At 37.5% G+C, this 14,362-nt stretch overlaps 1 protein-coding gene across 1 annotated transcript in view; it reads left to right on the top strand.

Moving 5' to 3' along the window:
* The window catches only part of kcnq1.2 (potassium voltage-gated channel, KQT-like subfamily, member 1.2), a 599,569-nt gene that overhangs the window by 148,233 nt on the left and 436,974 nt on the right, over positions 1-14,362 (top strand). Inside the window, exon 14 of the mRNA XM_043709474.2 lies at positions 2,683-2,751. Within this exon, the coding sequence (XP_043565409.2) occupies positions 2,683-2,751 (69 nt within the window). The remainder of the gene's footprint in view (positions 1-2,682; positions 2,752-14,362) is intronic.

Raw genomic sequence — 14,362 nt, forward strand, 5'->3', positions numbered from 1 at the left:
AGAACTGGACGCAATATCTGAGAAGTCTGTTTAACACAAAGCTTTTAGCTTGATCACCATTCTCAAACTAGCCAATTATGAAATAATAGTACACAAATGGGAAGAACCCTCATTCAAAGTCAATTTTTAGTAACAACTAGATTACGTGGTCAGTTGAACTCCCTCCTCAGTCAACACATTGCCCAATATGATGGAGTTTATTGGTTCGGTCTGCACCTACCTAAGAGAGATTGTGTCTGAATGTCCCTGAGGAGCTCTTGTGATCAGCCATTCACACTTATTTAAGTTGATAGCCCTTGCAGAGTACTTTCAGACAGCAAAACCCCTTTCTGACAGATTGATGTTGCAAATTACAAAGCGATGTAAATATTCAGTCATTTTGAGAGCTGCTGTTTTGGTCATTTAAAATACTGATGAAGTTTTTAAAATAACTTATCTTCTGGTTCAACCCACTTAGTAAGTAAAGTCATTTTTAATGTGTAACATGGTTTTATAACTGGACTCAGGAAACCAAAGAAAGGAGAGTAATGAACCATGTGAAGGTAAGAGAAGGATTGAAATTGGAAGCAAATAGATGACATTTTACACTTCAGGGTAATTGCAGGAAACGGCACTGAAACAGTATTCAGTGCATGAAATGAAGCAGTGAGGGAATTTGAGTTAAACTGTAACACAAGTTCAACATTTCCCGCAAAAGGCAAGAATGGCTAGGACCAATGCAAGTAGCTAGAGGAACTTTTTGATTTGAATGGAGAGTGTGGAGATGAAAGAGAAAGTCTTAGGTCATAAGAATATTGGCCAGGTGGAAGAGGGGCTTGCAGGATACAGGCCAGTTAGGCCGCAGTTCAAGGAAGAATTGGAGAGGGATCTTATGGGAGATGCAAGTGTGGAAGTGTTGGCTGGCCAGGGTGAAGAAGACACGGTTCGGCCCAGAATACTGGAAATGGCTGAAGTGGTGAAACGATGGAGCAAAGATGTTGGTGGAAAGAGACAGGACAAGGAGGTATAAAAAAAAAAGGAATAGCATTTAAAAGATACAAGTTAGTTGGGCATATATTGCTGAAATGAGAGGTCTACTTTGGGCAGGTGCTGCTTGTTGGTTATGGAATCCAAGAAGTTGAAACCCAGGTAGTTCACTCAGGTCTTTTATAGATAGAAATCAGCTATCTTTCCATAGCTAGGCCTCCATGCAATTCTAGGCCCACAGAAATGTGGTATACTCTTAACTGCTGTCACAATCCACTTCTTTCAGGGCTGCAGGCTAACTTTATGTGATGCTGGCAAGTTATGATTTTGGACCCACTGTTATGTGCTGCCAATGGATGACACCATTGGAACTGGCTGCATGTAACAATCATGCAGATACACTTTCTGTGAACACGGAACAAAATAATGTAGGCAAACACAGGAATTATTTATTTGTGCTGTGACAATTGACTAAATAAAATAATCAATGCTTTTATTAATGTTATACTTTTGATATTAAGGTCATGAGCACATTTAACATGTTTAATATTTATATTTAACAATATTTGTTTGACAGATTTATAAATCATGAGGCTTATTGTTTAAAAGTTATGCATTAAGTGATAGCCTAGTTAATTGCAGTTCTAATTCCAAAATTATGTTTCTGTCTATATATTTTCTTAGATTCAATGATAAATGCAGGAGGGTATGCAAGAAACAGCACCAGGCATACCTAAAAATGAGCTGTCAATTTGATGAAGCCTTAACATGCCAAACAGCAGAAACAACATTTTTATTATTTAGGTTTTCTCATTTAGCATTATATAGGAAGTGAGTGATGTGTATTAAGACGTTGTTTTTGTTGTGTTGGAATTTAAATAAAGTGATTGACAAGGATATAGTTTGCTCAACTGGGAGAAAGTTGAAATCTTTGCATTTTTAATATTTTTGTAGTCTGTTGTTGTTCACCAGTACACAGAATTTGTATCTCTCAAAAAAATTAATTTAAATGGGGTTTTCTCTATTCTTGTTTTTCATTTTTTGCCAACAGAAATTCCAGCAGGTAAGTGCCCATTAGCCCTTGATAATTTCTAAATTAAAAAAAACTAGAATATAATCATTGATATGCCTTGATTTATGCCTTCTATGTTTTTGTCTGAGCAGTGTAATTTATGGAATGCAAATTTGTTAATCAGTATCTGTTGAACCCTGATTGCATCACATTGATTCACTAAATCATTGAACTAAGGGTATAAAAACTTAAGGAATAATTAAGGTTTAGATTCTTAGTATCTCAGTTGGTAGTATGCATCATTTTTTATCCATAATCTATTAAATATATTATCAGTATTTTGTTTTTAAACTTACTATAGATGAACTTATATTTGTACTTGTTTCTAAGTTAGACAGTTGATCAGCTGCTGTTCCACCTGTTGCAGAAATAGGATAGAATTGAATCAGTGATTATTTGTTAAAACTTGTCAAACTACACATATATAATGACTCTGTGCACAAATTGAACAGACATCCAACTAAATAAATATTACAATATAGATACACTAACTATCCATGTTTCATTATTTCTCATTGATTCCCAGCAGCCAATTCTTCACATTGCCTATTGTCATTGCCAGTGTCACAGACAGGATGTCTGTTTTGTACTCCAAATGTTAACTGAAGCAATTGTAAAATGGGACAAACACTTTTCTCTTACAGCTGCTTGACAAGTCCTTTGTATGTAAGGGTCTTGGAATCACAGGCAACAAGGCAACTCAATTCAACAAGGTATTTACTGATTTTTGTATTATTCCAGCTTTGTGGTCCTATCAAATGTTGATATATCTTTCTAATTTTTTTTTGATATTGTACTTCCTTACATGATTCTAGAACATTTAACAGCAAAGCAAAACCTACAGCCCTTCATTATGTACATAAGAATCTAAAACGTTATACTGTGCTCCACTTTCATATGTTTAGGCCTGTGGAAATGTTCATGAAAATATGATTTTCTTAAAGTTGAATTCCATTTAGTTTTTGTAAATTTCGACTGTTGTTCCAAAATAATTGTTATTGGGAATAAATGAAAAGCAAGGCAATTGAAGCTAGTCTGTAAATGTGTGTAACTAGTTAAAATTTGAATATTTATAAACAGAAGCTAACCTTGGATATGTTAAAAAATGTAGCAGTTATATTTGTATATTATACACGTATATTTGTGCCCCACTACTGACAATATTTGTTTTGCTGTATACTGTTATTGGACACCAATGTCTTGAAAATTTCAAGATTAATTTGACTTAATATTTCATAAAGGCATCATCCCATTTATATTGTGAGTATGATTTAAATTTTTTGATGTTTAGCTATACAAATTCACATTTAAATAATTGAATCTCCTTTTTGGGAGATATTTGAGTTTCAAAGGTCTTCATCATCTTGATTTGTTGCGTGGAATAAAGCAAGTAAAGATGAATGAGAGGGAAAATATAATATTTTTATGAAGGACTTAAACAGATTAAGGTACCGCATTACAAGTCACCCCATTCAATAGAGAAAAACAGTTTTGTTGGCCTAACCTCTTCCATGGCTGGGCTTTGTTAAAACCTTATCAGTCTGTTTATTTGGAGTAAAGCTTTTTGGCATGGAAGTAAGTCAGCAATTTCTGTATTCATCTGATACAATTATTTATGTTTAAAACAAAGATCAATTAATCATAGGAAGGTGGCAGAGTGTAGAGTGGCAGTTCGTGAGAAGATTATTGTGGAGTCAAAGGAATATTTCATTAATTTTGAAATATAATTGAAAGAAACTTACTGGAACATTTTCCAAGCAACCTCCACTGCATTTTTTAAGCATCAGGTTTGACTTCTCCACATTTGGTTCCACAGTGTGTGACTCACAGTGCGCACACTATGGTGCATTGCAGCATTAAAATTGCACTTGCATCCTATGGCACAAACCACGTTTGCATAAATGAATGAAATCACCATCTGTGCTGTACGGGAATGCTGGATGCCAAATTCCTGGTCAATTTCTAAATTGGAGCAGGTCAGACATTGACAGGAATGCGGTATTATATGTTGGTTGCTCCTAAAAGATTGGGATAGTAATGAGATAAAATTAGTTCTTTAAGTGTTCAATGCAGATGTGTGCAGAAGGTCTTGTAGTGGCAGAGGGTTACATTACTTGCCGTCATGAAAGCACGTGCAACCTGAATAGACCAACTTTAAGCCTGCCCTCAGCAATAACACTTTCAGAGTTGGCTAAACTCTGGTTGAACTTTTGTCTCTCAGTGCACAAAAAGTCCTGTCTTCAGGAGGTGCTGGCCAACCATCCCAAAATTGCCAGAACTCTGGATTAGTACTACTGAGAAAGTTGAAAAGGAGTTGGAAATTGAATGAAAGGGTTTGACACCTTGTGAGTCGTGGCACTCACAGGTTAAAAATAAAGTTGTCATAGTCTTACTGGACCATACTGATGCCCTCTCTTTGAAGAGGTGGCTGGTGGTGATTTAACCTAGTATCACCATGTCTCAGGTGAGGGGAAAGATTGAGAAGGAGAGTACCTCATGCTAACCTCAGCTGGTGTGAGAACTGAACCAATGCTGTTGACGTTACTCTGCATTGCAAATAAACTCTCCAGCCAACTGAGCTAATGAACCTAACAAGTCCTGATTTAATGTACTCTCTCCCTTCTTTCCCACCTTTTCAAATAAGTATGTCAATTGAGACCTATTTAAGCAGCAAAAAAAAAGTTTTTCTAGCTTGAAGTTCTGAATTGGTATGTTTACAAACAGATCTATTAAATAGTAAATTGAGTATAATTTAATTAGTGAATTAACTATGTTTTGAAAGCTTGCTGTGCTGTGTTTTTATTTATAGTATTTTTCTGCTTTATGCTCATGTTTAAATTTATTACAAGTAAAGCATTAGGTGTGTAAGCAGAACAAAAAATGCTGCATCCATGATGGGAATCCATATTCGTAGTGTAACATTTAGGTAAAGAAGAAATTGACAGAATAGTTGAGTGTAACTTAATTGTGTATCTTGACCACTTGCTTTTTCATTATTACTTTTGGTGGTTGAATAGATTAATGTAACAATTTCATATTTTGATTTCCATTGAACTTGTATATTTGTTTACAGTAGATGTCACCTTTACAAGGGAGAGGACAGCCACAAAAAAATTCCCTTCATAGTTTTATTTAACCTCTTATAATCTGTAAGATATAAGGAGATGAGGGAATGGGGTGGGGTTCTCTGGCATAGACCCCTCAATATCCCTAGATAATTTTGGTACTATAATCTACATGAGCAGTGTTTTACTTAAGGTAGTTTCAGTCTTCTGCTTGAAATATATTCAGATGGGAAATTATTTCCAATAGTTGAAATGAATTAATGTCTTCCTACAATCAATGTTATAAATCAATTAAAGTTAAAGGCATGATATCTACTTGATTACTAAGCAAGGACCTGTGAAGGTAAATTTAAAAAGGAATAGAGATTTTTTAGGCAAAAGCAAAGGGGATTTTAAAGTGGTACTCGGAATTACTTCGTGGCAATCAAACGTTGTTGCAATGATGTGATGCAGTGTGCTATATGACTTGGAGGGTCACTAATAAAATGAAGCATTCGAGAACTGTTGTGCTCATTGCCAAGTTGATACAAATGTGCAAAAAATATTCCAATTTGTTATCTTAGAAGATAATCTTTTAAAATATAGTTTTATAGAAATGACACTCCTGGGGTGTGGCGCACTAATCAGTTATCACATAAAATCTCATTGCACTGTTGTCAACAACTGATGCGTACTAAGCAATGATGAGTGAATTCCACCATTTGATGTAACACTATACTGTATACTGATGAAGGGCTTTTGCCCAAAACATCGATTTTCCTGCTCCTCTGATGCTGCCTGACCTGCTGTACTTTTCCAGCATCACTCTAATCAAAACTCTGGTTTCCAGCATCTGCAGTCCTCACTTTTGCCTATACTGTATACTCACTGAATCTAACAGACCATTGCAAAAACTCATCTGCATGGAAGTTTGGATAATCTGGTCTGGTGTGCTGCATAGACAGAAAGGCTGAATTAAATAGTTTGACAAAGGAAAATATTTAGTTCATAACAAGGCAAGCATGAATAATATGTTGATTTCATAAAAGCTGTTCTACACAAGGGTATGGGCAATCTCAACAATTTTTAACTAAACTGTCTTCAAGGCAGTGAGTAGCCCAAATTGCACTATGGTTACTATTCTTAAAAATACAAACCTGCTGAGCGTAAAAAATATTGTTGATTCTCAGTAGTTATTCAGGTGCTTTGATAATCAACAGTGAACAGGATGAATATTACTGTCACAAGGAACTTGTAAGGCTAATGGGCAAATCATGGATATTTCTTTTCAGTTTTCATAAAAGATTTTGATTATCACCTCTTGTAAACTCAAGAAGAATTAGGAAGCTACAGTGGTGTATTAACATCTCTTCTACATTAGCAAAGATATATCCTTAATTATCAGAAGAGGACATAGATAAAGTTGTTAACTAACTCTATTTAGTATTTTCATAATTATGTTATGGCTGTCAGTATATGAAACAAAACACAAAGTGCTTCATCCGAGGAAGATTTTTTCCCTTTTTGTGGTTGACATTATGTTGTATGAATGTATTTAGGAATCAAATGCAGTCAATTAATTTATAACCAGCACAGGATATAGCTAATTGCAATATTCAGCCTCTGTGTGACTCAAGGGAGCTCTTAAAGATATTGTTGAGAAGATACCAGAGTTTGTCACAAATGCTGATTTACTATCAGTGCTGGTGCATCTTTATGGATGCCAAATTCAGCCTAAGCTTGACACCATCTAGGACAATCAGCCCGCTTGCTTGATACTGTATCCACAAGTATCCACACCCTCTACCATTGATGCCCAGTCATAGCACTGTGTACTATCTACAAGATGCACGACAGAAATTCACCAAAGATTCTCAGACAGCACCTTCCAAACGTACAGTCACTTTCATCGAGATGGACAAGGGCAGCAGATATAAGAGAACACCACCACCGTCAGGTTTCCTTCCAAGTTGTTCATGATCCTGACTTGGAAATATATCACCATTCCATCATTGTCACTGGGTCAAAATCCTGGAACTATATCCCTGACAGCATTGTGGGTCGACCTACAGCATGGGGAGTGCAGTGGTTCAAGAAGGCAGCTTACCACCACCTTCTCAAGGGCAACTGGGGACAGGCAATAAATTTGGTCAGCCAGCAATGTTCATGTGCCATGAGCAAATGAAAAAAATCAATTAAGAGTGTAGTTCAAAGGGTGCATCTGAGCCTGGATTTTAAAAGTAGAGGCATGGAGTACAAAACCAAGGAAGGTAAAATGAACACATTAAAAATTTTAGTGTCATAAGACTGACTGTGTGGAGTTTGCACGTTCTCCCCGTGTCTGCGTGGGTTTCCTCCGGGTGCTCCGGTTTCCTCCCACATCACAAAGATGTGCAGGGTCAGGTGAATTGGCCATACTAAATTGCCCGTAGTGCTAGGTAAGGGGTAAATGTAGGGGTATGGGTGGGTTTCGCTTCGGCGGCTCGGTGTGGACTTGTTGGGCCGAATGGCCTGTTTCCACACTGTAATCTAATCTAATCTAATCTAATCTAATCTAAAGACAATGGATCAAGAGTTGACTAATTGGTCCATGGGGCCTGCACTGCCATTTGATAAACTCATGTCTAAACTGAAATGGACTTCACTTTAGTTTCATAATGTTTGTAACAGTCCAGCATCTGGAGACATTCAGTAGTCATACTTGCACGGCTGAAATATATGTATATCCTTGCAAAGTAAATTTCTTTAGTAAACAAATAAAATGTTCACCATCTTTGGAAAGTTGCATAAATGTACATTACTTACATTGTATTCGTTTTACAAAGTACATTTAAGTTAACAAAGACACTGCTGAATTTGCTAGGTAACTTTGATCACAGGTAAATGAGTCCCTGGAAGAAAAATGGCTAATCACTTGTTCTGGAGACATCAGTGGTTAGCTGAATGGGCCACAAAATGGGAAAGAGGGAACATGACAAATATCATGCAAGCAGAAATAAACATTTCAAAACCAGTGACTAAATACAATTCAGTGATTTCTGGCTTTAACTTGGACTAAATCAGTTCCATCCTGATATTTTAAATCTCTTTGGTTATTTTAACACAGCAAGGTTTCATTGCTTTTCTAAGGACAGATGAACTTGGTCAAAAACCCTTGGTTCATTCTATCGAAGGTTAATAAAGAAATATGAATTCAGTTGATGGCTTGAAAAGTCAGAAATTATGTTTGCAATCTGAAATTTGATTTTGGAAAATACTAATATTCAAAATGTTTGCAGTTGTTTACCAAGTTTGTTTAATTTGACAGTGATTGTCTGCAGACTTTATTTTGCAAATGAGAATTTGCATCATTTTGTAACAACGTTTTCTTGAAACTATGAACAAGCACGAACAAATAGTATTTATTGGTACTAGTTCATGCAATAAAAATGCATACATGAGAAAGTTCATCTCTAGATATGACAAGCTCATATAAAGTTGATAATTCATGTGTTCCAATGTTCCATCAAAACATTATTATTTTGTAACATATTTATGATTTTTTTAAAATCTCTATTATATTTTTTAAATATAATAGAGATATTATATCTTAAACTTTTAAAACTTTTTTCTTACCCAACATACTCATTTGTTTTCATTTTTAGGTATTTGGTACTCTCTATTCACATATCCTTATAAGAGCTTTCAGCTAGTGTGCACCTCCTGTGTATGCAAAAATCAAAACATAATGTCTTCTATTAAATCCTGAACTTACTAAACAATACTGAACATGTAAATAGTTACAGTAATGGTCAATTTAAAATAATCAGTCAGGCCCAAGATGTGACTCATTTATTCTTGCAAGATGCTACAGAACTTGTTCATCGCAAACAAAATAATTATGTTCGAGCCTTACACCTTGTTGAATTATCCAAAAATGTGAGGTACCTACAGTTTCCTGTTACTTCCACTATGACCAATCAGCACCCTTACTTGTCTATAGTTTAAATTGTTATAATCATTCAAAGCTTGGCATCCTTGTGTTTATTTTGATAATCTCGAGATAAAATGTTTCATTAACAAGTCTCTAACATACAAGCCTGAGCCGATCCATATCATCTATCTAAATCTGCCAAACATTTTCTGAGGATCTGTATCCCTTTGCTCCCTACCCATTCATGTATCTGTCCAGGTACGTCTTAAATGATATCGTTCCTTCCCCTAGCACGCAGTCCAGGTGCCCACCACATTCTGCATAAAGAACTTTCCACGTATTTCTCCCCCAAACCTTTCTCCTCTCACTTTGAACTCATGACCCCGAGTAATTGATTCCTCCACCCTGGGGGGAAATATTCTTGCTTTCCACCCTGTCTACACCTCTCAGGATTTCGTAGGCCTCAATCAGTTCCCCCATTAACTACCTTCTTACCAATGAAAATAATCGTAATCTACTCAACCTCTCCTCTTTAGCTAGCACTCTCCATACCAGGCAACATCCTGGTGAACCTCCTCTGCACCCTCTCCAAGGCATCCACATCCTTTTGGTAATGTGGTGACCAGAACTGTACGCAGTATGCCAAATGTGGCTAAACCAAAGTCTTATACAATTGTAACATGACCTGCCAACTCTTGTACTCAATACCCCGTCTGATGATGCCTTATGCCTTCTTGACTACTGTACTGACCTGTGTTGCCACCTTCAGGGAACAATGAATCTGAACACCCAGATCTCTCTGTACATCAGTTTCCCCAGGACTTTTCCATTTACTGTATAGTTTGCTCTGGAATTGCATCTTCCAAAATGCATCACCTCTCATTTGTCCGGATTGAACTCCATCTGCCATTTCTCTGTCCAACTCTCCAATCTATCTGTATTCTGCTGTCTTCTCTGACAGTACCCTTCACTATTTGCTTTGCTACCAATCTTAATGTCATGTACAAACTTGCTGAGGAGGCAACTATACCTTCTTCCAAATCATTTATGTATATCACAAACAGCAGTGGTCCCAGCACAGATCCCTGTGGGACACCATTGGTCACAGGTCTCCATTTTGAGAAGCTCCCTTCCACTACTACTCTCTGTCTCCTGTTGTCTAGCCAGTTCTCTATCCATCTAGCTAGAACACCCTGGACTCCATGCAACTTCACCTTCTTCATCGGCATACCATAGGGAACCCTATCAAACGCCTTACAAAAGTCCATGTATATGACATCTACATCCCTTCCCTCATTAATCAACTTTGTCACCTCTTCAAAGAATTCTAATGGGTTTGTAAGACATGACCTTCCCTGCACAAAACCATGCTGTCTATCACTGATTAGCCAATTTTCTTCCAAATGGGTATATAACCTATCGCTTAGTATCTTCTCTAGTAGCTTCCCTACGACTGAGGTCAGGCTCACAGGTCTGTAATTAACTGAATTATCCCTGCTATCCTGTTTAAACAAGGGGACAACATTAGCAATTCCCCAGTCCACTGGGATCTCCCCTGTTTTCAAGGATGCTGCAAAGATATCTGTTGAAGCTCCAGCTATTTCCTCTCGCTTCCCTTAGAACCTGGGATATATCCCATCTGGTCCTGGGGACTTGTCCACCTTAATACCTTTTAGAATACACAACACTTCCTCCCTCCTTAATGCCAACTTTACCTGCCTGACCTGCTGTGCTTTTCAAGCACCACACATTGGACACTACAGTAATCAAAGGTCTATCCCTAACCTCAACAATCGCCATGTCCCTCTCCTTGGTGAATACCAATGCAAAGTATTCAAGTAATCTCACCCATTTTCTCTGACTCCATGCATATGTTTCCTCCTTTGTCCTTGAGTGTATTCCCTCATTACCCTCTTGCTCCTTATAAATGAATAAAAGGCTTTGGGGTTTTCCTTAACCCTGCTCACTAAGGTTATCTCATGACCCCTTTTAGCCCTCTTAATTTCTTGTTTCAAATTGGTCCTGCATTTCCGATATTTTTCCAAAGCTTTGTCTGACTTCAGTCGCTTAGACCTAATGTACGCATTCTTTTTCCTCTTAGCTAGTCTCACAATTTCACCTGTCATCCATGGTTCCCTAAACTTGCTATTTATCTTCCCCTCAGTGCTTTTTCTTCTTCTTGTCTTCCTTCTTTTTTCTCTCTTTCACTCCTGGCCTTGATGGGTGATTCATGGTCTCTGGTGATGGTCTCCTGTGAAAGCCTCATGGAAAGGAATGGTATGGCGTCCTCCTGGCCTGACTCAGCAACCTCCCACAGTGGCCTCCCGACATTAGCATGATGACCTCTCAACCTGGCGCAGTGACTGCCTCCTGCAGCCTGCAGTGGCCTCTCGGCGTGGCGACCACTCAGTCTCCTGCAGCAGACCCCCTTGTAGGGGACTCCCAGCATGGTGTGTTGTCAGGGCCTGGTGCAGACTGGAAGCTAGGCGCCAGCATAGCCTGCTGTACTGAACCTCTATTTCTGTAATGCTGGACATTTTATTTCTGTGTTGTCTTAAATCTTGTGACTAAAGAAGCTGTGCCTATGTACTTTTGTATCTAAATTGGCGCTGTTATTGGCAGCATCGAAATTTTTTACCATGCTTCTTGAGTATATGTGACAATTAAGTCTATTCTCATTCTTCTCTTTTCCACAATATTCAGGAATCAATGCTAATGCTACTTGAGGATTTATGGAAGTTTCCTAGCAGTATGGCTGGGTATAATGGTAGTCTTAAAATGTGCCTACGAATCAAACAAGACACTTGTATAAATAAATGACTACTTCCAGCTCCTGGTCTGTGTGTAATGGGTACTTCAGTAAAGCAACATTGCTTGCACCTGAATAAATTATTACCTTATCAATCGCTCTGCTGGATTGATGTGGGCATAATCTTTCATTCATTCTTCTAAAATGTTTAAGTTAGAAAAAATTGATTCAGGTGCAAGAACCACAAGTGGAATGTTCTGTCCTTAAAAAAAACATCAAAATATATAATTTGCCAAGTGCTGTGAATAGAATCAAAAACACATGAATGTCTCCTAACCTTTTAAACTTAGTGTACTTTAAATCTATTGCTGGGAAATCCATTTTACTTCTCGTTAGATAAAGCCCCTCTTGGTATATATTTAAATATGTATTGACTAATGAAAAATCATAGTAAATTTTATATTGACTACCTTGTAATAGATAAATTATCAAGATGCAAAGAACTTTGAGATTTTGTCAATCATTTTTACTTAAACTGATTGCAAAGTGAAGTGGTGTAACCAGTTTAGTACCCTCGCAGAACTGTCCACTGGATTTAAAATAATCATAGCTATTTGTCTCTTTGGACCATTTGAGAAATAAGAATTTCAACTAATCTCAATCCAGTTGTCATATTCACAGACATCTGCGTAGCAAACAATAGTAGCCATACATATTTATGCAAAAATATATTTTAATTTATTATATTCTGTTGCCTTTGCCTGGATCTTTTTCTGCTGACTACATATTGAGGCTGTTTGAAATTGGGCAAATTTCTAACAGCACTGGACTACATGTACATATTTCAGATACACAGTCCAAACGTTACGTGTTGTTATGCAAGTATTTTACATTTCTTGCATCCATAAACTGTCTGCAAAAAGATCAGTAATTGTGTGTTTTGATGGAAAGAATCTAAGCAAACCTGTACAGATGGCTAACGGAGAGGTCCTTCACTGAACTTTTCAGCATTTGTCCAATCTAAAAGCGATAAAAGGCTTATGACTATTAGAATGATGACTGTGAAAGGAGAGCATCAAATAAGTATGATGGTCAGATGCTGGTGCGAGATACAACATCATAAGCTTCATAGATCTGCATGTAGGTGGCACAATGGTTGGCAGTGCTGGATTAAATTCCAGCCTTGGGTGACTACCTGTATGGAGTTTGTATACTCTCTATGTTTCTATGTGAGTTCCCTCTGGGTGCTTTGGTTTCCTCCCACAAAGATGTCAAGGTTAGGTGAATTGGCCATGCTAAGTTGCCCATAGTGTCCAGAGCTGTGCAGACCAGATGGATTAGCCATGGGAAATGCAGGGTAACAGGAATAGAATAGGGAAGGCAGGGTAGGATACTCTTTGGAGGGTTGGTGTGGACTTGCTGGGCTGAATGGCCTGCTTCTGATTCTATGAAGAGGCTCAGATAATAACTCAAGTGAAACTACCATTGGTGGTTCAGGCTTTAGATATTTTCTAATCGACCTGTTCAAAGATGCAATTGCACATCTCTGGAGCGGGTGGGACTTGTACTACTGCAACCATGAGACTACTCCTGATCATGGCCATATGATGAGATTATGCTCATTTTGAGAGGACAAATGGAGTTAAGAGCCCAATGCAATGGAAAGAAAACATATCTGCAATTCTGATAATAGGCATTAGACAAAATTCCCTCTTTTCATCTGAAGCAAGTCTAGAACTTGGACTAGTGATTGTATGCATACCAGAAGAGAATTGCAGTATTTCCAAAGGTGCTGGGCTATTGGTTGCTAAGCAGATCCTAAAGAAAGTTACAAAGATGCTTTTGTGGGTCTGGAATGTTTTCCTGGTGAAAATTACTTCAGAGTAGGTGGGAATATGATATCAACTCAATATCTGATTAGGAGAATTCCAGCTTCCCTCAAATCCAGCCTAAAAGACAAGTTAGAGGATTTGAAAAAGAAGGGAGTAATCAAGAAAGTGATAACTTCTTCAGACTGGATTAGCAGCATACTAACAATGAGAAACCTGGAAAACTGAGAGTGTATGAACTGATCCAGAGGATCTCAATAAAGATTTGAAAGGATTTCACTATCCTAATGCTTGAAGAAATGTTGCTGGAATGTCCCATGGCAAAGATCTTTACTGTCCTGGAGGTGAAGGATGGATATTGGAAAATGAACCCCAATCCATATGTTTATGTGATTGAATTATGCCCACACTCCTTAGTTTATATTATTTTAAAACAGCAATTGAAAACTTCATTATTCAATTTCATCTAGGTAAATGCCAGTGTTCCATGTGCATGCTTTAATTGCTTCACTATGTGAAGGAAATTACATCAGCAGTCATATGACTAAGTTACAAGTGTGCAGTGTATCATCCACAATAGCTCCACTCCAGGAGGATAACTGACTAACTCATGCTGTCTGCTTTGATACGAAAGATTAGTTTTCTCACTAGATTCTAGACAAGTATTGATGATTACACATTCCAATTAGTCATTCCACTACTCTGGAAAAGTATCAAAGCAGATAGCATGAGTTAGTCAGTTATCCTCCTGGAGTGGAGCTATTGTGGATGATACACTGCACACTTGTA

This window comes from Chiloscyllium plagiosum, unplaced genomic scaffold, assembly GCF_037043375.1.
Source record: "Chiloscyllium plagiosum isolate Xiang-an unplaced genomic scaffold, Cpla_swu_hap1 HiC_scaffold_19, whole genome shotgun sequence".
Lineage (NCBI taxonomy): Eukaryota > Metazoa > Chordata > Chondrichthyes > Orectolobiformes > Hemiscylliidae > Chiloscyllium > Chiloscyllium plagiosum.